The sequence below is a fragment of the Notamacropus eugenii genome, chromosome 1 (genome assembly GCF_028372415.1).
Source record: "Notamacropus eugenii isolate mMacEug1 chromosome 1, mMacEug1.pri_v2, whole genome shotgun sequence".
Lineage (NCBI taxonomy): Eukaryota > Metazoa > Chordata > Mammalia > Diprotodontia > Macropodidae > Notamacropus > Notamacropus eugenii.
The window spans coordinates 6,315,562-6,339,329 of NC_092872.1; the positions used below are offsets into that span (position 1 = coordinate 6,315,562).

Here is a 23,768-nt window from a genome sequence, read left to right on the forward strand (position 1 = left end):
TGAAGTGCAAGATGGATAATTTTGATTACATTAAACTGAAAAGTTTTTGCATAACCAAAGCCAATGCAACCAAGATTAGGAGGGAAGCAGAAAACTGGGAAAGAATTTCTGCAACTAGTGTCTCTGATAAAGGCCTCATTTCTAAAATATATAGAGAACTGAGTCAAATTTACAAGAATACAAGTCATTCCCCAATTGATAAAGGATCAAAGGATTTAACAGGCAGTTTTCAGAGGAAGAAATTAAAGCTATCTATAGTCATATGAAAAAATGCTCTAAATCACTACTGATGATGCAAATCAAAACAACTCTGAGGTACCTCATCACACCTATCAGATTGGCTAACATGACAAAACAGGAAGATGATAAATGTCGGAAAAGATGTGGGAGAGTTGGAACACTAATTCATTGTTGGTGGAGCTGTGAGCTGATCTAACCATTCTGGAGAGCAATTTGGAACTATGCCCAAAGGGCTACAAAAGTGTGCATACCCTTTGACCCAGCAATATCACTTCTAGGACTGTATCCCAAAGAGATCGTAAAAATGGGAAAGGGTCCCACATGTACAAAAATATTTATAGCAGCTCTCTTTGTGGTGGCCAAAAACTGGAAACCAAGGGAATGTCCATCAATTGGGGAATGGCTGAATAAATTGTGGTATATGAATGTAATGGAATACTGTTGTGCTATAAGAAATGATGAACAGGAAGATTTCAGAGAGGCCTGGAAAGACTTATATGATCTGATGCTCAGTGAAAGGAGCAGAACCAGGAGAACTTGTACACAGCAACAGCCACAGTATGTGAGGAATCTCTGGTAGACTTAGTCCTTCATTGCAACTTAAATAATTCCCAGTGGTCTCTTAAGGCAAAATGCCTTCCACATCCAGGGAAAGAACTATGGAATTCGATCACAGAATGAAGCAGATCATTTTCTTTTGTATTAGGTTTTGGTTTGTTTTATGATTTCTCCCATTCATTCTAATTCTTTTACACAACATGACTAAAGTGAAAGTGTATTTAATAGGAATGTACGTGTAGAGCCTATATAAAACCATATGCCATCTCAGAGGGAGGGGAGAGGGAGGAGAAAAATTTCAGATATATGGAAGTGATTGTAGAACACTGAAAACAAATAAAATAATAATAATAAAAAAGAAACCTTGCTCCAGCCCAACCCTCTCATACTACAGATGAGGAAACCGAGCTGGGGCCTCACCTGGATTGGCTCAGGGGAACCAGACTCAGAATGGCCTCTCTCTCCACCCTCCTAGCCCCATCTGCTTTTACTGAGGGCAGTGTCTCATCATCTGGGAGGGTTTCATTTGCCCCATTAGTCATGAGAGGCAGAGGTTAAGGATTTTGCAGGATTAGGTTCAGGTTGACAGGCACTAGGACAGTTCTTGAGCCCAAACAACCAAACTAAGGCCAGCTGAGGTCCCTGGAGAATACTGGCATTGTTTCTCCTCAAAGAATAGTCCCTGGGTTTGGATCCTGGCTGCATCTTGCCTAGGCTCTGCCAGTAACAAACTGTAGTTCCCAAAGGGAGTATCAGACCATGAAGGGAAGAACTTAGCCAAGCTACCATTTCAGCAGGAGAGGGATGGGACCCAGCGGGGCAGAGGGACATCTCTAGGGGGTGAAGAGAAGCCCCTGGATAGCACTAACCTCTGGTGGAGCAGGATGGGGCAGGCAGCCAAGACACTGAGTGCCAGAGCCAAGCAGTTAATAAGAGACCGAAAATAACAACCCAGGACAGGAATAGTTTGCAAGTGTTTGAACTGAATCAGCAGTTCCTCAGGCCTTGTCCAGGGGTCACCAGGGAGAAGCTGTCAGGAATATTTACTCACCTGGAGCAAATGAGGCTTTCTAAACCCTGCCTGTTCCCAAGGGGCTGACTGGCCATCTGGCTAACTAGGGTGCAGATGAGGTCTCGGCCTAGACTGTGAGCTGGGGCCCGTTCTGAGCAAGTTGAAGGGATCTCCAGGCTCTAACCTGATCAGCCACTGCTGCTCTAACCTGCAGTCATCTCAGCTGCTGGCTAGGCCCCAGGGCTCTGTCTCAAGTCACCAGTTTCACCGAGTTCATCACTGAGCCAGGCAGGCTGGGCCACCATAGTCCTACCGTGTCTGCACCTGGAAGTAAGGGCTCTAACCATTGGGGAGGATGGGACTGGAATCTTTGCAATTTAGTAGGCACTAACTGTTGCTGGAGTAAGCTGGAAGGAATTGGGCCTCAGTTTCCTGTAAAATGAAAGGATCCAGGTTTTAATCTAGTGTTAGAACCTTTTTTTTTGTTTAGGTGAATGGTTAGAGAAAACATTTTTCTTTCCTGGTAGCGGGGAGGACCAAGGGGGTGGGATGTTGCATACATCGTTGTGTCCATTTTACTTAACTATTTGTTTGGAGAGTTCTAAAGGGGATAAGGGATGACAGCACGAAGAACAAAGGGCATAAAGGAAGTTAAAAAAGGAGGAAAATATCATATATTATTAGCATCCCATGTCCTATAATTCTCTAAATTGTATGATTTTGTGAAATGAAGTGAAGCAAATTAAGAAGCAGCAGTGGAAAGCGCCCTGCATCTGGAGCTGTCCCGGGTTCGAATCCTCACTCCATCACTTGCTTAGCTGTGTGTCCCCGGGAAGTTGCTTAGCCACTCTGGGCCTCAGCATGAGCATCTTGGATGGGATGGTCAAACCCTATGACTCAGTCAGTCAGTCAACAAGTATTGATTAAGCTCTTAACGCTCCAGGCACTGTGCTGAGGGCGGAAACAACTGGAAAGTACAATAGAAATAAAAGCTCTTATAGTAACGAGAGCAAACAATCATTGAATTTTTGATGACAGAAGAAGTGGTGGAGTAAGGTCAGAGGGCGCAGATGTGTGGGGGACCAACGGGGCCTGAGGAGTGGGGGGCAGCACATCCACTTGGAGCCTGTTCCGGGACCCTTTCCTGGTCCTCCTACTTTCCACACCTGTCAGATAACAATAATAATAGCTAACATGAATAAAAGTACTTTACAATTAAGTATCTCATTGGGTCATCACAACAACCCTAGGAGGTAGGTGCTACTATTACCCCCATTCTGAAGATGGAGAAACTGAGGCAAACAGAAGTTGCCTAGGATCACACAGCTCCTATGTGTCTGAGGCCAGATTTGAACTCGTCTTTTTGACTCTAGGACCAGGGCTCTCTCCACTGTGCCTCCTGGCTATTCCTAGGTCAGAGAAGTCAAGGCCAATACCACTGGGCTGGTGCATTCAGGTAGATTCAGAGAGGGAAGAGCTATGCTTCTTTCCAGTAGAATATAAGCCCTCTGAGGGCAGGGGCTGGTAGCTTTGGTGAGGTTCGTGTCCCCAGGGTCTAGCAAAGGGCAATGTACTTTTTAACTGGCTCTTAATAACTGCTGAATTGAACTAGCAGAGAAAGGGGTCTGAGATGACCCCTTCTAACCCCAGATTCCCAGGGATGACTTTTTCTCGCTGGGATTTTGCTCTCTGGCCATGCCATGTCTTCAGTAATTCTTTCCAGGAAGCCTTTTCTGGTACTGGGGTAGGCAGTGGTCTAATGGAAAGAACATAGAATTTGGGGTTGAATCTTGACTCAGCCAGTTACTAGCTATGTGACCTTGTAACTTCTCTTCACTTTCCAAGCCTCAGTTTCCCTGTATGTAAACTGAAGAGTCAAGTCAAAGACTTGACTTTTAAAGTCCCTACCAGCTCTAAGTCTTACACTGATCCTTCCATGAACAGAGGATGTTGTGCAGCTGCAGAGAAAGGGGAAGGGGTGGCAGAACTCTCTACATGGGGCTGAGCCCCACCAGGAGAAATACCAAGTGCCTGCCAGGGATGTGAAGTCAATAAGAAAGGCCCTATTGGGAACCTGCCCCCTTCCTATAAAACCCATCACCTCTGGTGTCTTAATGAGCTACCATGGTGAGAAGATGATTGTGAACTGGGAATCCCACAGAGACTAGGAGTGATTGAGACGTTGAGGGCAGCCATCACTGACCCCCTTCCTCTCCTGTTCCTCATGCTCCTGCTTGGGGGGTGGGGGGGGAAAGAGAAGGGCAGGGGAAGAAGGGAGTTATTTTGGGCCCTGAGCTTTTCCTTAGGGGGAATTAGTGTGTGTCATAATACAAGTCCTATTGTTTTATGCCCAGCTGGTCCATCTGATTCTACTTGGAAACCTCCTCTGAGTCCCAGAACTGCTGCCAAAGGGCTGGGACACTACGAGAAGGGCTTTGCAAACTCCTGATCATCAGAGAAATGTGGACTAGTATTAGATTGGGGGTGCTGAGAAGGACCCAGAGGTCCATTCTGGGAGCTCCACTCATCCATAGCTACGATTGTGAGGCCCCAAAAAGGTGCTAGGACCTCAATGGCTCTTGGGTCCACGTTCCCCACTTCTACCCTACCCCATCAGTCATCAGGATGACCTATTATCGGAAGGAGTGGAGGAGAGAGCCCCTGCTGAAGCAACTGGCCATGGGGAGCCTGCCCTGGGGCAGAGCGAATTGAGGGGCTACGTTCACTGAAATGGACAGTGGGAACGGAGATCTCCCTTCTTAAAAATCCATTTTCATCCATAATGTTCCAAAGAGACGCCTTACAGCGAAGGAAGATCTCCCTGAACGAGTTTTATAAAGACTAGGAAAGTAACGAAACGGCCCACAAAGGGCCCTAGACTTCTAGACCCTACTTCTATAGCCTAGAAAGCTTTATAAAGCACATTGGTCACAATAACTGTATAAGGCAGGTAGCAAAAGAATTATCATCCCCATTTCACAGGTGAGAAAACTGAGGTTCAGAGATGTGACGCAGTCCCAAAGTCCCAAAACTATTCTGTTTTGGGGCTGGACTACAAACTCGGGTTCCCTAACTCTAAGTCAAGGGTTCTTTCTACATATATACAGCTTCATAACTGCTCACATGGGCACAGGATTTAGAGGCGAAAGGGACAAAGAAGACCTTCTAGTTAAACCCTGCCTTCTGGGATGAAGTGGCTAAGGTTCAGAGAAGATAGGGGATTCATCCACGCTGTTAGAATCAATGAAACAGAGTCTACTGGTATCGGTTTTAGCACTCATTTCCACTATAACATGCTGGAAATGTTGGGCTTCAGGAAGCCTGCCTCCAACATCAGACTCGGCCTTCCAGAGTTCCTCAGGACCCCACTGACCTTCTCCCATCAGCCCCTGGTCTCATTTCCCTCCTGAGGTCCTGGAAGGCAGGCACTTTCAGTGGTGGGCTCTGCTTGGCCATTTGTCCCTCACCCCACAGGGTTTAACTAGAAGAGAGAAGCAGAACCTCAGGGTCTGCCATCCAAGTGTCACTTGCCCCAACCTCTTAGCAGGAAGCCTAGGAATAGGCAGGCCAAGCACCAGGATCCCTCCAGCATCTGTCCAGGCCAAAAGCACCTCCTGTGGCCAGCTACCCAGATTCCCCCAGGTGTCTAGGGGCTGTGAACCTCTGCAGTCAGGGCTTGTCTTCTGCTGCTAAGTCGAGTTGGTGAACCTGCCAGGAGCAGGGAGTTAGTCCAGTGCCAGGCTGATGCTGGAAATGTACTGTGCCTAGGTACTGCATTTACTGCCTTGAGCTGACATATGAAGTTTCCTTCTCTTTGATAACACGATTTTCCAAAGGCCATACTAGTTTTCATTTCACAGCTATATTCAGAAGAAAGGCAAGAGGGAAAAATCCAGCTGAGCTCGGCCAAATCGGAGAAGCAAGACTGAGAGAACTAAGGACACAGTCCCAAGGTGAGCTCAGTCTGGCCCAGCTTAAGCCTTGGGCCCAGACCTTTCTGCAAGTTGTGCCCAGAGCTTAACCCACTCTCTGTGCCCTAGTAGCTTATCCCCAGTACCTGTGGAAAGGGATGCCATGCTGCCAATGCCCCAGCTGCTTCACGAAGCAATGCAGCCCTCCCCCCCTTCCTGGGGCAGAAACCTGTCCCTTGCCCTACCCCATCTCCCACACTAGATCCTGCCATGGCTGCAGACAGGCAGACCAGAAGCCACCCAGCCACCAAGTCAAGCATCTCCTTGACAACTACCCCATCACCTCAGCAGAGGTTTTCAGCACTTAGAAAAACAGGTGGGAAGCTGAGTTACAAGCCCAATTCTTAAATTCTCCTTCCCTTGAAGACCTAGTAGGACAGAGAATCTAACAGGGAAAAGCACAGGGACTCTGCTCTTCCTGTTTCCTACTGGCTTGGCCCAAGCCCTGAACAGGATGCCAGTTCCCTGTAGGGCACCTGATTTATTCCTTACCTCAACCAAGTGAGGAGTTGGGTTGAAGCCACACAGGTTGCACACTTGTAGCCTGCAGGTGGTACACGTATTATAGTTGGATGGCTCCCGGGAGCCCACGTTGAGTTCAGCCTGGCACAGTGGGCATTGGACCTTTTCCTTCGGCACTTCCTTTGGCTTGGGGACAGCCTTGGGAGCCGTCTGATGTTCTGCCTTACTTTGTTTTGGACTAGGTGCCCCCGTTGGCCGACTAAGAGCCCCAGGTCCTGACCCAAGCTCAGATTTAGGCCCTGAAGCAGGGCCAGGCCCAGGCCCAGCTTTAGGGCCAGTTCCAACCCCAGGCCGAGGCCCAGTCCCAGACCCTGGCCCAGTTCTAGGGCTAGCCCCAGGTCCAACTCCAGCCCCGGGTCCAGGCCCAGCTCTAGGACCAGTCCCAGGTCCAGGTCCAGCCCCAGTTCGAGGGCCAGCCCCGGGTCCTGGCCCAGCCCCAGATCCTGGCCCAGTTTGAGGGCCAGGCCCAGGTCCAACTCCAGCCCCGGGTCCTGGCCCAGCTCCAGCCCCAGGTCCAGGCCCACCTCCAGCCGCAGGTGCTGGCCCAGGTCCAGGTCCAGTCCCAGATGCCTTGGGCCCTGCTTCCTTACTGGCATCACTGAAGACAATCTTAGGGGATCCTTTGCTAGGAGATGGCTGGCCTTGTGGACTGGCATCTGGCTGGACAGACATAAGTGTGCTGGCCTGGGTCAGCAGGGAAGCCCCGAAGCCAAAAAGCTTCCCTGTGAGTCCCTCCTGAGTTTGCTCTTGAGCCCCAGACCCAGGGGTTGAAGGGACTCCCTTGGCTGGAGAAGGATGGGGATGAGGGGAAACCCTTCCGGCTTCCTGAGGCACAGTGGGTCTGGCCTGGCCTTGGCTCTGGGCTTCCCGCTGCCCTGGCACCACAGGAATTCGGGGTACTTCAGCTTGCCGGATGCCAGGTCCCTGTGGGAGCACGGGCTGTGTTGTTCCAGAAATTTTCTCTGGCTCAGCCTTCCCCTGTGCCTGTGTTGGGGGCTGGGACTGGGGCTGAGGCTGGGGCTGTTTGGCTGGGGAGTGGGCAGGAGAAAGGGAAGGCGAGTACAGCTGCTGCTGGCTTTTGGAACGAGGTGCAGTGGTCATGTCCATCCCCAAAGCTCTCTGCATCTGGCAATTCAGACACAACCATTCTTTCACCTGGAAGAGAGAGAACACAGCACAGTCAACCCTAAGAAATGACTTTCCAAGTCCCACAAGCCTAACAAGTTGGTTCCTTGCTATGCATCACAAGAGGATCAATGGGATGTAGTGAGGCTACAGGGATGTGTGTGTGTGTGTGTGTGTGTGTGTGTGTGAACGTGCACATATGCACACATGTGCTCCCACTCAACAATACAAATAGTCTTTACACTTTGATGTGAATTCAGTGCCCACTGGGAAAGTGAACTCAAGTGTCCTTCTTGCCCACCTAACCCCAAAGGAACAGATTTCTGGAGGCACAATGGAATGTTTCATCTACGTAGTTCCCATTTTGATGCCCTAAATGTGCCCAAAGAGGTTCTGACTTCTCCCAAGTTATGCTAGAGAAAGAAAGACAAGTTTTGGCTGGTTACTATAAGCTAAGGAGGCTTTGAGAATGAGCTCTGCAACCTGTCATCTGAGGACCAGCCTTAAGGTGCAGAAAAGCTCATTCCCAGATACTTGCCTCTCGTAGCTTAGTAAAAGTTTGTTGAATTAAACCAAATGAAGAACAGTTCAGTAAAAGTGGAAATCTATGTTTATGAAGGGAGTATCCATGGTGAGATGATCATGGATGCTTTGGCGTATGGAAGCAATGGATTATTTTAACCTCACATCACTTGGATAAGCCAATGGAAATCCATTCTACTTCTATCTGCCCTACTCTGAGATCTTAATGCATGGTTAAGCTCAGGGGTGGGAACCTGTGGCCTCAAGGTCACATGTGACCCTCTAAGTCCTCAACTGGGGCCCTTTGACTGAAACTGTGTAGTTTGGATTCAGTCAAAGGGCACACTTGAGGACTTAGAGGGTCGCATCCAGTGTGGCCTCAAGGCCACAGGTTTCCCACCCTTGGTTAAGCTAATCCAGCAGGCCCTAGAGACTACTAGTACTTCATAGATCTGGAGTGGAAGAGATCTTAGAAAGTGTCTTGATTACACCCCCTTATTTTATAGTTGAGGAAAATGAAGCCCAGAGAAGGGAAGGGACTAGACCAAGATCACAAAGGTACTAAGGAGAAGAGTCAGGATTGAAACCAGGGCCGACTGACTGTGCCCCCTCTTCACTGTACTACACTAACTTCCTGGGGACACAGCCACCCTTGGACCCAGTCAAAATTCCCTTCTGAGTGTGGGAGTGCCTCCTACCATTCATTCCTTCTACAGACAAAAAAAGGAAGGAAGCCTTTTCTGGGTTCTTATGCTCTTTTAAATTGCTAAAATTAAAACCAGTATCCACCTCCTGGAACTGAGAGCTTATCAGCAGTAACCCACCTTCCCTTCCTTTTAACTGTCAATGGCTGCTTCCATCCCTGCCCCACACCGTTAAAGGAACACTTTCAATAAGGGCACGCCGGCTGGCGAAAAGAAGCAGAGGAGAAAAAATAGCTCTAAGAGACAAGTCGGTTGGGGAAGGGCTGATGAGCCGCCTTTCCCCAACTAGGGCATTTTCCAAATTTGCCGGAGTGGACTCTTTCCCACATCTATTTTTACCTCTCCATTCAACTGCACATCATCAGGTTCCTAAGCACGCTCGAAATTCATTGCCTCATCCCTTTCTGCCTGCCTCTGCCAACCAGGTATCTGTCAGTGTCCCTATCCCCACAAACTCTTCTTCCGTTCTCTCGTCACCTCCCTGCCCCTACTCAATCCTTACTGGGCATCAATTCAATTTAGACAGTGCTTTTCTGTGCCCAAGGCAAAGATGGCCCAGCAGCATTCTCTGCTTCAGGAAGAGGATGCTTCCGGTCCCCAAACATAACTCTCTGGCCCTTGAAGTACCCCTAAGGGACCAGGGGGAGCACTGTTATTCAGTTGCTTTAGTCATGTCTGACTTTTCATGACCCCATTTGGGGTTTTCTTGACAAAGATACTGCAGTGGTTTGCCATTTCCTTCTCCAGTTCCTTTTACAGATAAGCAAACTGAGGCAAACAGGGTTAAGTGGCTTGCCCAGGGTCATATAACTAGTCAGTGTCTGAGGTTGGATTTGAACTGAAGTCTTCTTGATTCCAAGCTGAGTGCTCTATCCACTGAACTATCTAGCTGCCCTAGGAGGGGTATGGTATGTGAAAAGGAGAGGTCCAGGTCATAGAAATGTAGATTTGGAGCTGGAAGACGTCTTAGGGATCACTGAGTCCAATGCTCTCATTTGAGGGGCTAGGAAAAATGTGTGGAATGGTAGATGTGATGTCATTCCTTTGGAACCAGTTGCCCGGTTCTGTTAGGCTCAGCTCTTTCTCTGTCTCTCTCTCTCTCTGTCTCTCTCTCTCTCTGTCTCTCTCTCTCTCTGTCTCCCTCCTCCCCCATGTGGTGTGTATGCATGTATGTATGTATGTGTGTGTGTGTGTGTGTGTGTGTGTGTAGGCATTAGGTTAGTTGCCGAGGGGACTTGACCTTCCTGGACCCTTCCCTCTGTCTTCATCAACATTTGTCGCTCTGTCCAACTGTTTGTTCATTCACTTCCACAGACACCCTGCATCATAACCACAAGGACTTCTGGTGGCTGGCTTCTTCTGGACTTCTCTCCACCAAGCAAATCATTTGACTGGTCTTCCGTTTTGCTCTCAGACACAAATACCTTCTCATTCTCTCCACCAAGCCAGGCACGTCTCTACTTTCAGACCTTAGTGCAACCTTGTCTCCTTTCTCGAGCCATCCATGACCTCCTTTTGGGTCAATGGCCTCAACCTGGTCACATCGTCCTCACGATGATCTCTACAGAGCTGTCACTGAGTGCACCTCTGCCTACATTCTCATGGTAAGGTTCAAAGGCACAAAGGGCACGTCTGCAAATTGCCACATGGGATCTGGCCCAAGGCACAGAACTTGATTCAGGGCCCCAAAAACAATGTAAACAATAAGAATGATTGCCGAGCTCAACGCCAGGTACGATGCTAAGCATACGCAGAGGGATATTTGGAGGCTCAATGGCATTTTTCCATCAAACTCCTTGTTTTTTTCCCTCCTTATTAAATAGCTCAACATTTTTTTAAACCCTCATTTTTTTAAAAGTCCTGCATCAACTTTTTCTAAGCACTTGGACAGATCCCTCCCACAACTTGTGGAATAACTAATGTTGGTTTCTCATCCCACCCCCAAGGATATATAAGTATCCATTCACCCTTTTCTGCACGGCATAGGTGCTCCCCAGGAGAAACACTATATTTATTCCCATCAGATGAGGGGCTGCCTAAGGGTAGGGATCATGACTCCATGAAGAGATGAAGGAGTGAGGGAATCTTATCACCTCATTGAGAGCTGAGCCACAGGGCCATCAGAAAGTTGGCACTGATGTCCACCAAAGGTAACTTTTCTATTCTCAAGCTTTCCACACCTCTATCCTTCTAATACCACAGCTCATCCTGGGTTTTCTGAAGCTATTCCAGGGGGTCAGTGGACCAGTCTCAGATTATTATAATAACTGTCTTAAGGAATTCTCCACCAAAGTCCTCTCTGTGGCATGCCAATGACTATGGGTTCATTGTAACTCTGGCAAGAGTTAAGTTTGAATGGCTTCACGATGGGCTGTGTGTCTTCTCCAAGGACAATACCAATACACATTTATTAAAAACTTGACGGATTCTAAGTTCCATGAGGGCAGAGAATCCTTCACTTTTGTTTTTGTATCCTCCACATCTCGCACAGTGCTTGGCAAAGAGCAGGCACTCAATAAATGCTTGTTGAGAAATTGATTGATGTCCCCCTAGCCTTGGCACGAAGTTTAGATGAGATAGAGCCCCTGCCCTCACGGAGCTCATGGGAGGCCAGGCAGAAACAGAGAACTCCAACACACAGCTTCTGCTTACGTTACAGAGGTGTGAGCAAAATGTTATGTGATGGCCATCTGGAGGGATAAGGGAAGACTTCACCGAGACTCAGCCTAGCTAAGTTCGGAGGGACTCAGCACCAGAGGTTGGTCACTGCTTGAGATATATTTATATATACATATATATCAATATATATGTGTGTGTGTATATATATAAATACATATACATATATATGTATATAAAATGGGCAGCTAGCTGACACAGCAGATACAGCACTGGGCTTGGAATCAGGAAGACTCATCTTCATGAGTTCAAATCTGGCCTCAGACACTTACTAGCTGTGTGACCCTGCACAAGTCACTTAACCCACTTCAATTTTCTCATCTGTAAAATGATCTGGAGAAGGAAACAGCAAACCACTCCAGTATCTCTGCCAAGGAAACCTCAAATGCGGTCACAAAGAATCAGACATGATTGAAATGAATGAACAAGAACGACAAATTTTATATTCATATATATACGTTTAGATTTTAATATACAGCCGAGTCAGTCACTATGCCCCTCCCCTAACATGTAGTAGGGGTTTGGATTTGTGTCAATGAAGGGAAGCCGTACTCATGATGAAATAAAAGATCCTTAAGTTATAACAACATTCCTCCATCTACTCCTTATGGCTTTTATTTCGGATCAACCATTTCAGGAGCGCATCAAACACTGGTGACTCACGGAAGGGTGCCATACTGTTCCTCATTTTGGGAAAAGATTAAGTCAGTGACCACAAGAGCTTAAAGGGCCCTGGCCAGCACCCCCTCTTCTCTGGAATGTGTCACAGACATCTTACCCAAAATAGAAACCCCCAAAGAAATGACTGAAATATACCTAAGTGACTCAGAGCCCAGATGGATCCAGCTATTTCCTGCCTCTCTCCAAATTAAGATAGAGTCTTAAACAACTCCCCCAGTTTGCCTTCCCACCCCCACCTACAGGCATCCAAAGAATACTTTTTGAGGGGGCAGAGGGAGGAACGTTAGAAGTCAATTCCTTTTCCTGGGACAGATAGCATCCTGTGGGGCTCAACTCAGTCCATATTCCTGATATAGCTCTCCCTCCCTTGTCCCAGGATGGATGGTGATCGAAAGCAGGGACAGCTTGCTACACAGATGCCTCCCTGTTTCTAGTTTTAAAAGCATGAAGTCAGTCTGCATTCATTTCATTCATTCAATATTTATCAAGGACTCCTATGAAATGGCATCTCCTCAGACAGGAAAGACCAAGGACTGGACATTCACACTGCTTCTTTTCCACTCAACAATGGTCACCAGTCTAGGCGAAAAAAAATCTCTCCTTCCCACTCCTCCCACCATGTTCTCAGGGAGATAGATGGTCTAGACCAGTCTAATTTAAATAGAAATGGCGCCACTAAATAATATGTAAGGACCCCGGGGGCCAGCAAGTGACTTAGGCAATTACACATTAGCATTGCCTACGTTCTATTGCATTTTTCATTATTTTGTTAAATACTTCCCAATTATATTTAATCTGGTTCTTGCTGCTGGTTTTCTGGGAAGTGTGTTTGATATCCCTGATCTAGATGACACTGGAATGAGTCTTGGTGCAGATCTGAGCTGACTAGGCTGAGTGTAGAATACTGTAAATGTTTCTCTATAATGTTTCTCTGGACTTAAGACTCCACTGACCTTTTCTTGGCCGTAAGGCGGGACCATCAATTGCTCCCTCTCTCTCCTAATTCAATTCTTTCTCTGAAATTTATGATTACATTGTGACAACCAACTTCCCTGGGGTTCCATTCCTGTGGTCCTGAAAGGACAATGTTCCCTTCTCTGACCACCACTCTCCGATCCTTCACACTCCTGATCAGCCACATGTCTTTGGTATCTCTATCCCACTCTTCCCTACCTTTCTATTGTCCCCTCTGAAATTCTTGTTCTATTATTAAAATACTGCCCTCTTTATATTAGACCTGTTCCTTATTCCCAGAAATTAATTTACATCCATTTTATATGTATGTCTGTGTGTTCCTGTTGTTTCTTCTCAATAGAAGGTAATCTCCTGGAGGGCAGGGACCATTTAGTTTTGTCTTCACATAGTGTCTGGCACATTGTAGGAACTTAATATAAAACTTGCATTAAATTGAATTCAATCACAGTCTTTTTAGTCACATTTCTTTCTTTCCATTGCTCAGATCAGTCTCTTTTGTCTCTAAGGCAAAGTTTGGATATCATCTATCCTATGTGTGTTCACATCCAAAATCAGGTCAAATTTATAAAATCACAGGATCTCTGAGATAACCTGAACAAGAATCCTCTATATATCACTCCGATATGTACCCTAGAGCAGGGGTCCTTAACGTGGCATCTGTAAACATAAAATTTTTTCATAACTATATTTTAATATAGTTGATTCCCTTTGTAATCTTTGTGTTTTTATGGTATGCATCTAAAAATATTGTTCTGACTGTCAAAGGGGTCCATGGCATGCGAAGAATTAAGGAGTCCGGACTTGGAGGGTTCTCACGGCCCGTCCCTGCTGTATCCTACCTCAGCCACTTTTTTTCTATCATTCTTCCTCCCTGGATGAGAGTGTGTATTGGAGGGAAAAAAATGCTAGATTTAAGCCAAAAGAGATGGCTTTGAGTCTAACCCTGAGCACGTCACCTCCCCTTTGTGGGGTTCAGCTTCTTCTTGTATGAAACAAAAGGCTGCTCTGGGTCAAAGGTTCTTAGCTTTTGGGGTCTGGCAGTCATAATAATGTCTTTAAATGCAATCAGTAAAACACAGAGGATTACAAAGGAAATCAAAGGTTAGTGAAAACAAAGACATAATTTCTTTCCTCTCCAAGTTCACAAATCTCCTAAAATCTGTCCACATATGCTAAGAATGCCTGGACTAGATGACCTCTATAGCCTCTCTTTTTTTTCATTTTAAATTGTAATTAATTTATGTATTTTTTAGTTTTCAACCTTCATTTTCACAAGATTTTGATTTCCAAATTTTCTTCCCATCTCTCCCTTCCACCCACCCCAAGACAGCATGTATCTGATTACCCCTTTCCCTCAATCTGCCCTCCTTTCTATCACACCCTTCCCTTCTTTTATCCCCATCCCCTTTATTTTCTTGGAGGAAAAGACAGATTTCTATACCCCATTGCCTGTATATCTTATTTCCCAGTTGCATGTAAAAACAACTTTTAACATTTGGTTTTTTTTTAAAACTTTGAGTTCCAACTTCTCTCCCTTCCTCCCTCCTCACCCATGCCTACCGAGAAGGCAAGGAATTCAATATATGTTATATTATGTAATATGTAACTCTTGTTATGTATTACATACATAATATGTAACTCTAAAGTCTCTTGTGCTTTGCTTTTGTGGTCCCAACTGCCTCCACCATGGAGGGGGCACATTGCTCTCTCATGCATTCCATCTAATACCAGTTGCCTGGCATCTAGCCACTGGCCCACCAACGGGAGTATGACTCCTACGTAAGAGGAGAGAAAACTGTCTCTCATTGAGCGTCCTACTAGGCTGGACATAACATACATTCGGGGCATGTTTCTTTATGGATCTTTACAATCTTCTAAATTCTTTGCTGATTTCCCATTGTCCAGGGAATGGATGGCAGAAAAAAAAGGCCTAGAGTCATCTTCAGATGAAGTCAGTATATCCTTATATTAAAGCCTTGACATAAAAACAGAATTTCAGAATTGGAAGGTATCTCAGACACCACTCAATTCAACCACTGCCTGAAGTAGGAATCCCCTCTGCTACAAAATCCAGCTTTTGCTTGAAGACCTCCAATGGGAGATGAGCAACGTGTGGGGAGGAAGAGGTTAAGTGAGTCTAGTTTCCCTTCAGTTCCTTTCAGTAACAAAAATATGCTAATACAAGAAAACAACAACAAAATCCTCACAAAAAATTATCTTGCAGAAAATGTAAAAGACTAATTAAAGGAGTAAGCAAAAAATCAAAGATTCTAACACAATGATGAAGTAAGATGGGGCAGAGCCAAAACAAAAAGGTGAAAAGAGGATGCCAGAAGGGAAAAAACGAAATAACGACAAGGCTGATTGGGTGAGAGGAACGATAAGGAAACAATAGCTTTTAACTGGTCGACAAAGAAGTGGAGGAAGAGAGGGGGGAGGGGTACCCTGTACCCCTCCCCCCAAAAAAGTGGAGGGAGGGGAATAGACAAAGGGTTCTTAGAGGGGGATAATCTCTACCTGGGACTGGGGGAAGAGCTCTGAAAATCTTTTATCAGTAATAAAAGAAACTTGGGAACTGTAACTCATGTTGGTAAGGGAGGCTGTAGGCACATGTCTACGTGAAAACGAAGATTAGATTCATACCAGTGAAATCAGGCAGCTTGTGCCCCCATTTGCTATTGCAGGATACAATTTCCCAAAACAAAATCCAGTAAATAAAAATCAAAGCCCTCAAATTAGCAAGTAGAACCATGGATGTCAATTAGAATAAACTCCTCTATAACAAAGAATATATGACTGGTGGAACTTGGAATTAGGTCAGTCTTCTTGGGAAACAATATGTAATTCTGCAATAGGAGTTACAAAAAGTTAATATCCTTTGAGCTAGCCACTCTGCTATTAGGTTTTTACCCAAAAGACTTTATTAACAGTTGCTTACAAAACAACTTCCTTATTTGTAATTGCAAAATGACAAACAAAACAGAAAACTGTAAGTCATCTATGTGCCCAAGGACTGAGGAATGGTTGAATGAGTTATAACATATAAATGGAATGGTATATTACTGGGCCATAAGAACGGACAAAAATGACACATTCGAAGAAATATGGGATGGTGTTCATAGGTTGGTATCCTGCTGGGAGACAATCTCCAAAGGGCATGCATCATGAAGAAAGCAGAAGGGGAAGCCCATGGTGGGTGTGAACAGGTTGTGTCACATAATGATAAGGAACTTCAGAGAACAGGAGTAAAGAATTTCATCAAGAAATGCAGAATCAAAAAAGAAGATTCATCCCCCTTGGGAAACTTCTGTGGGAACATGGATAAGAATCACATGGGACCGGTCTGCACGAATGAGCTGCCATGTGCATCAGCAGAGCGAAGATCCAATCAGATGAGGCTATAGGACTCTTTGAATACAGGAAGGCTTACATGAAGTTGGTACGGAGTGAAGAAGACAGAACCAAAAGAGCAGTATCTACACCGATTACAATAATGCAATTTAAAGATTACTTTAAATGTAACAAAATCCAGATTAAATTTGCTAGATGACTTTGTTACCACTTAGTTAAATAAGGCATATATAATTTTTGCTTCTTTTGACATTTTGTAAGTAAGTGAAGTATATTGTAAAAAAAACAGTCATTTACAATCCTTTTTCATGTTGAATTCTGTTTGTGTTTTCCTCTCTTGTTCTTGTTTTGTACTATTAAGCATCTGGATTTGAACTCAGGAAGACGAGCCTTCCTGACCGCGAGCCCAGCCATCTATCCACTGTGCTACCTAGGTGCCCATCTTCTGTTACTGTTTGCATATTTAAACATATACTGGTATGTAAATGGAGATGAAAAGTTATTCGTTTCTTTTTAAGACAGAAGGGGTCATAATGATGACGATCCTGATAGCTAGCCTTTATATTACACCTACTATGTTCCAGGCAGCAGGTATGTGGCACACGTTGCACTGTGGTCAGGCCTGCAGTCAGGAAGACTCATTTTCCTCAGTTCAAATCCAGCCTCAGACACTTACTATCTATGTGACCCTGGGCAAGTCACTTCACCCTGTATGCCTCAGTTTCCTCATCTGTAAAATGAGCTGGAGAAAGAAATGGAAAATCACTCCAATATCTGCCAAGAAAACCCCAAATGGTGTCACAGAGAGCTGGGCACCACTGAAAAAAATGACTTAACAAATATGCCAGGCACTATCCTAAGTGCTTTACAAGTATTATCTCACAACAATCCTTCCAGGGTTATCTTATTTTACACATGAGGAAACTGAGGCAAACATGTGTCTGAGGTTGCATTTGCACTTGGGTCTTCCTGACTCGAGGCCCAGTGGCTCTATCCACCACACTGCATAGCTGCCTAAATGAGGCAGTCCATTCCATTTTTGGACAGCCCTGATGGTTGAGAAAATTTTCCTTATATGTACCTGAAATTTGCTTCTTGGCAACTGCCACCCATTGTTCCTTATTTTGCTTTCCAGGGCCAAGATAAGCACATTTAGTTCTTCCTGTACACGAAAGCCTTTCAAATATTTAAAGATAGTTATCATGTCTCATCCCCTAGCCTTGCTTCACCCTGAAATTAGAAAGCAGACAACAAGGAACACCAACCAGATACTGCAGGGATGCATGTCACCCAGTGATTGTAAGGGATAAGACGAGAAGTCTGCCTCCTCAATGACTCCAAAGCCCTACTTAACTTTCCAAATCATGGCATCCTACCCATCTGCTGGGAGGAGTCCTTCCCTTTGGTCCCTGGTCTCTCAGAAGGCAGAATCATTCCTTCCTTAAACACCCATTTTCTAACCTTTAAGCAGAGGCCACAAGCACAAGCTTTCAGTACAGGGACATGCCACAGACAGTCAGGACTGGCTCCCCAGAGCCAGCTGTTAAATTTTCAATATGAACATTTACTCCTTGGAAATCAAGGGAATACTGCAGCTCAGGGCTTGATGGATTGTCTTCTTGTTTGTCTGGTTGTAAGAAAATGGTCTAGGAAATGTTAATAATGCCGATTAAACTTAAAAATGTGCCCTGTGCACATTTGCAAACAAAACCTGTTGTTAAACATTTAACTAGCACGTCCCTGGATAGGGACACCAAAAGTCAACTACAGATCTAGGCCTTATCATCAGAGGGCTTTCTTCCTTCATGAGTGGAGAGCTATGTCAAATCTACCCTGCATATCCAATTAGCTTCAACAAGTATTTGCAAAGCATCTGCTCTGTGCCAGGCCCAGTGCTAGTTTCTGGGAAGAGAAAGACAAAAATGAAAATAGCCCCCATCCTCATGGACCTCACTCCTAATGGGGAAAAAAAAACATGCGCACAAATAACTGAATACACAGGATTCTGCATTGGGAGAGAGAGCATGAATAGAGAACTGGCTCTGATAATGGCCTCATTTCTCAAGTATGTAGGAGACAGAGCCAAATTTATAAAAATAAGTCATTCTCCAGTTGATAAATGGTCAAGGGATATGAACAAGCAGTTTTCAGAAGAAGAAATTAAAGCTATCAATAGATGCGAAAAAATGGTCTAAATCACTATGGATTAAAGAAATGTAAATTAAAGCAGCTCTGATATATCACCTCACACCTATCAGATTGGTTAATATGACAAAAAATGAAAATGACAAATGTTGGAGGGGAGGTGGAAAAAATAGGAACTCTAATGCACTGTTGGTGGAGTTGTGAACCGATCCAACCATTCTGGAGAACAATTTAGAACTATGCCCAAAAGGCTAAAAAAACCCATATATACCCTTTGACCCACAATAGCACTACTAGATCTGTATCCCAAAGAGATTAAAATAAGAAGGAAAATGACCTATATGTACAAGGGCAGTTATAGCAGCTTTTTGTGATGAAAGAATTGGAAATTGTGAGGATGCCTATTAATTGGGGAATGGCTGAACAAGTTGTGGTATATGAATGTAATGGAATATTATTGTGCTATAAGAAGTATGTGGGGGTGGGGTGGGGGGGAGAAGTGTTTTCAGAAAAATCTGGATACAAAGGGAACCGATAAAAAGGGAAGTGAACAGAACCAAGAGAACATTGTAAACAGTGACAGCAACACTGTAGGATGATCAACTGTGAAAGACTTAGCTACTCTGATCAAGATAGTGATCTAAGACAATTCCAAAAGACCCACAATAAAAAAATGCTATCCACTTCCAGAGACGGAACTGATCCACTCTGAGTGCAGACCAAAGCACACGCCTTTTCATTTTCTTTGTTTCTCGCATTCTTTTATTTATCATTCATTTATTCACTTATTTGTTGCAGCATGGCTAATACGGAGATATGTTTGCATGACTTAATATGTCTCACTGACATCATACTACTTCTCTTTTCACTGGGTAGGAGGTAGGAGGGAGGGAAAGAGGAAATCTGGAACTCAAACACATTTTAAATTCATGCTAAAAACAAGTAATTTTTTTTTAAATAGAGAGCTGGTTCAGAGTCAGGAAGACCTGGGTTCAAGCCCCACCTCTGACGCATACTGGCTGTGTAATCCTGGGTAAGTCACTTAACCTCAGTTTCCCAGGCAAGTTCTTAAGACTAAAAGCCAAAAGATATAGGAAGTAAATATAAAGCTATTGGGGGCAAGAGGCGAGTGCTAACATTTGGGGATATCAGCAAAGCTCCTGTGCAGAAAGAGGTATTTGAGAGAGCCTTGAAAGGAGGTGAGAAAGGAGATTATCCGAGGCATGGAGGACAGTCATTACAAAGGCACAGAGGGGGGCTAGAAATGGAATGCTGTGGGCAGGGAACACAAGCTGACTAGTCTGAATACGGCATAAAGTCAGTCAGGCACTAAACATTTACTAAGCACCTTCTCGGTGCAAGGCACTGTGGCACCGTGCTCTCACAGTGTAACGGAGGGGACAACGTGCAAACAGCTTGTACAGATTCAGAATAATTAGAAATAAGGAATAGAGGGAAAGCTCTAAAATTAAGGGGAATCAGGAGTGAAGGGATTTAATATGACCTCAGTGTAGGAAGACAGACCATAAAGAGTTTTCAGTGACAAAAAGAGGAGCTTGTACTTTATTCTAGGGATAATAAGGAGCCACTGAAGCTTCTTGAGCAAAGGAGTGATGATGAGGTCAAACTAGAATGTTCAGAATCTAAACTTGGCCATTTTGTGAAGGATGCACAAGAGGGGAGAGAGACTGAAGCTAGGGACACCAATTAGGAGACTACTGTAGTAATCTAGCTGAGAAAGGATAAGAGCTTTAGCCAGGGGGTAGCCCTGTAAGTGGAGAAGAGGCAGATGGGAGACAAGTTGTAGAGGTAAAATGCACAAGACTTGTTAACTGACAGGATGGGGGAAAGCAAAGGAGGGGATAATTGTGAGACTGGGAACCTAGGCGACCAGAAGGGTGACAGTCTTCCCTCTCAGTAGGAATAGGGAAATTTGGATCATGGAAGCAATGCTCACCTTCCCACCACAAACAGAATCCATAAGGAGGAAAGCGAAAGGGGGAAAGGGCGAAAGGCTGAAAAGGTTGTTCTGGTACGTATATTTTCTCAGTCACTATTGTCTGGGAAAGCAAATGCTTACTAAGCAAATGAAAAAGCTAAACCATAAGGGCTAAGTGGTTCGAAATGAAATATTTCCCCCTGGAGAGCCCTTCTCTGTGACACACTGACGCCTGATTCCCTTAATTAACAAGACTGACTGGGAATTGTGTACCTTCGCCTTCCTTCCCATGATCTCCAGGACATCTTACAAATGAGCTAGCTAGTGTAGTAGGGGGAATTCTTAGGTTTCTCCCGGAATGGGAGGTCAGAAAGAGTCTATCAACAATTCAATAACCAGTGATTAAACAAATGCTTGGGTAAGGCTATTATACTGGGCAGCTCGGTGGTGGAGTGGATTAAGTCAGGAAGGGCCTGGAGTCAGGAAGACTCATTTTCCTGAGTTCAGATCTGCCCTAGACACTTACTAGCTGTTGTGACCCTGGGCAAGTCACTTAAGTCTGTTTGTCTCAGTTTCCTAGTCTGTAAAATGAACTAGAGAAGAAAATGGCAAACCATGGCAGTATCTTTGACAAGAAAACCACAAATGGAGTCGAGTCAGAAATGACTGGACAATCACAAACAGCTAGGCAAAAACAATTATCCCTACCCACAAGGAGTTTACATTCTTTTGGCAAGTGGGATGGAAAGAGGACAGTATGTCCAAAAATAAAGTGATAAAACATGTCATTTGAAAGGGAAGAGTGCATTAGTAATAGGAGAAATCAAGAAAGGCTTCTTGGGCAAGATGACTTTTGGGATGGGCCTTGAAGGCAGATAAGGCTTCCTCATGGTGATAAAGAGGGAGGGGATTGTAAGCATGAAGTAAAGCCCTATAAAGAGAAGCAGAATCTACAAAATAGAGATTTGCAGTTTCATTGTGCAATCTTCTGTTATTTGGAAAAACTAATTTTATTTGTTTTTTGTTAAATTCAAAAAAACTTTTAATGACAAAAAAATCCAAATGGAGGGAGAAGATGGGAGAGTTGAGTTTGGGGAGAGTTGAGGCTGGGAAACAGTTAAGTTGGGAAACAGTCGTCCAGTTTCACTGAAGGTTTGACCAAAGAAACTCAACGAAGTTCTGGTGGGGCCAGTCAAATCAAGCAAAGCCCAGCCCAGGCCAGGTTACTAATATTCTCAAATAGTTCATTTCTAAAGCCAGGGATATAAGGTGATGCCACCAGATTGCTACAAAAATCAAAAGGACCATCTCTTGGCAATGGCAAGAGGAGGTGAGACTGTCACAGATAGCCTACCTAGGAATGTTTGCATTCCTTCTGATGAGGCGGTTGCTACCCAATGAGTGATCAAAAAAATCTTCCTGGAAGACCGTCACTTGAGATGGACTTTCAAGGACAAGCAGCTATTCAACAGAGGAAGATAGAGGCCATTCCAGGCACAGAGAAGAGCCTAAGTGAAGATATGAAGGAAAGCTAACAAATTATGAGTTAGAGGGCAAAGAATAGTCCAGTTTGACTGAACATGGAAGGGAGTAATGTGAGACTAAGCTGGAAAGAAAGAGTGGCGAGTTCAATCCCAGTCAGCTGTGTCTCTTACTAGCTTTGTGATTGTGAACAAATAATTTCTTCTCTAGACCTCAGTTTCTTCCTCTGTAAAATATGGGGGTTGGATTGGATGATCTCTAAGGTCCCTTCTTCAGGGAGCCAGAGACAATGTGTTAAGGTCACTCAGATCCATTAGAGAACCTATGCCTTAGGGCACAGATATACTAGAAAATTTTCACTGACTGAGACTCAGAGATCAGAAGCCAAGTTCAGAATATCTTCTGGATGTATCTCATCTCCCACGGAGGTAGCTTGAGTATGAGTTCATCATGGCCCTGGGAACTGATCACCAGGTACTTATTAGCCCATATACCCAGTCAGAACTCCTCCTTGTTCCCTACTATTTGGAGTAATAAACTGAGGAAATCAATGTCTCTCACACTACACTAGGACCTTCATTGGTGGAGTCCCTAATCAGCTGGTTCTTGTCCCAGTTCTATGGCTAGTGCACTGCCCAGTCTTTGTGAGAGTTTCCATCTGACCTAATGAAAATCTTTTCTCCTTGCTACCTATCTCCAGTCACCTCAGTGCAACTGCCCTATGATCTGTATTTCGGCTCTCTTACTTTCCAGGAAAGTGTTTTTCTCTGTCACTACTCCCCACACACTCACTCATATCCACATCAGCCCCAGGGTCATAGCGAGATCTTGTGGAGACCTCCAAGGTCACTGGGAATTTAAGAGTTCACATTCTTTTCCAAAAAATAACAATTTTCCTTCATACTGTATGTCTCCATATCACCCCTTACATTTTTGAGCACTCCTACTCTCTCTTGACCATGGTCAACAGTGTGAGTGATTCTTTCTCCAGACCTTGACCCACTGGGCTAGGGAACAGGAGTTGGCACTCCACGTCCAGACCTATTCTCCGCTAGCAACAACTCAGCAACTCCTCCTCCTCCAATTCACTGTCGCATGGTTCAGATGCTGCTGCCCAACCCCTTCACTATCCTTTCAATGGGAGTTCATACCTGGCTCATAGTCTTTCTCTTCACACTTTCCTCTCTTATCTTGGAGATTTCCATTTATGTGTGGATCTCCTCAAGTGCTCTGGCCTCTTAGGGTATGAATCTCTGACTTCTTAACTATATCCCAATTTTTCAAAGGTCAATCTCAATTCACCATCATTCACAGCTGTGCCATTTCCACGATTTTGAATTCTGAAATTCTCCCTCCCTCATCATAATTTCCTGGGTTTTGCCTCTTCCTGCTTCTTCATCCTCATAAACAATTCTAGTCTCTCCATACCTCTCTGTTGTTCCCAAACCACTGCTCTAACTTTGGTCTCACTTTCCTCTTTTCACATTCTTGACCTTATGGTGGACCAAACCAACCATGTACATTGTCTCTCACCCTGAAAGCTGTTGCCCTCAGTACTGTGGTCATTCATACCCTACTAATCCTCAACCATGGTTCACTTTCCTCTCTACTTTCTCTTTTTCTACCCTTGTGTCACTGAATACCTCTGGAGAAAGTCAAGCAACTCTGCCAGCTGGGTACATTACCAAATTAGCCACCTAATCTCAACTAAGCCTTTATTGTTCTATGGGTTCTTAACCAAGGGTCCAAAAACTTAAAAAAAATTTTAATAACTATTTCCATATAATTGGTTTCCTTTGTAATGTTATGTCTTTTATTTTGTGCATGTAAAAAACATTATTCCAGGAAGGAGTCCATAGGATCAC

The 23,768-nt window shown here is 44.7% G+C and overlaps 1 protein-coding gene across 1 annotated transcript in view; it reads right to left on the reverse strand.

Annotated features, from left to right (window-relative positions):
- Positions 1 to 7,454, reverse strand: part of BSN (bassoon presynaptic cytomatrix protein) — a 72,562-nt gene extending 65,108 nt beyond the window's left edge. The window contains exon 1 of the mRNA XM_072650979.1: positions 6,274 to 7,454. Within this exon, the coding sequence (XP_072507080.1) occupies positions 6,274 to 7,428 (1,155 nt within the window). The 5' untranslated portion in view covers positions 7,429 to 7,454. The remainder of the gene's footprint in view (positions 1 to 6,273) is intronic.
- Positions 7,455 to 23,768: the final 16,314 nt, after the last annotated feature.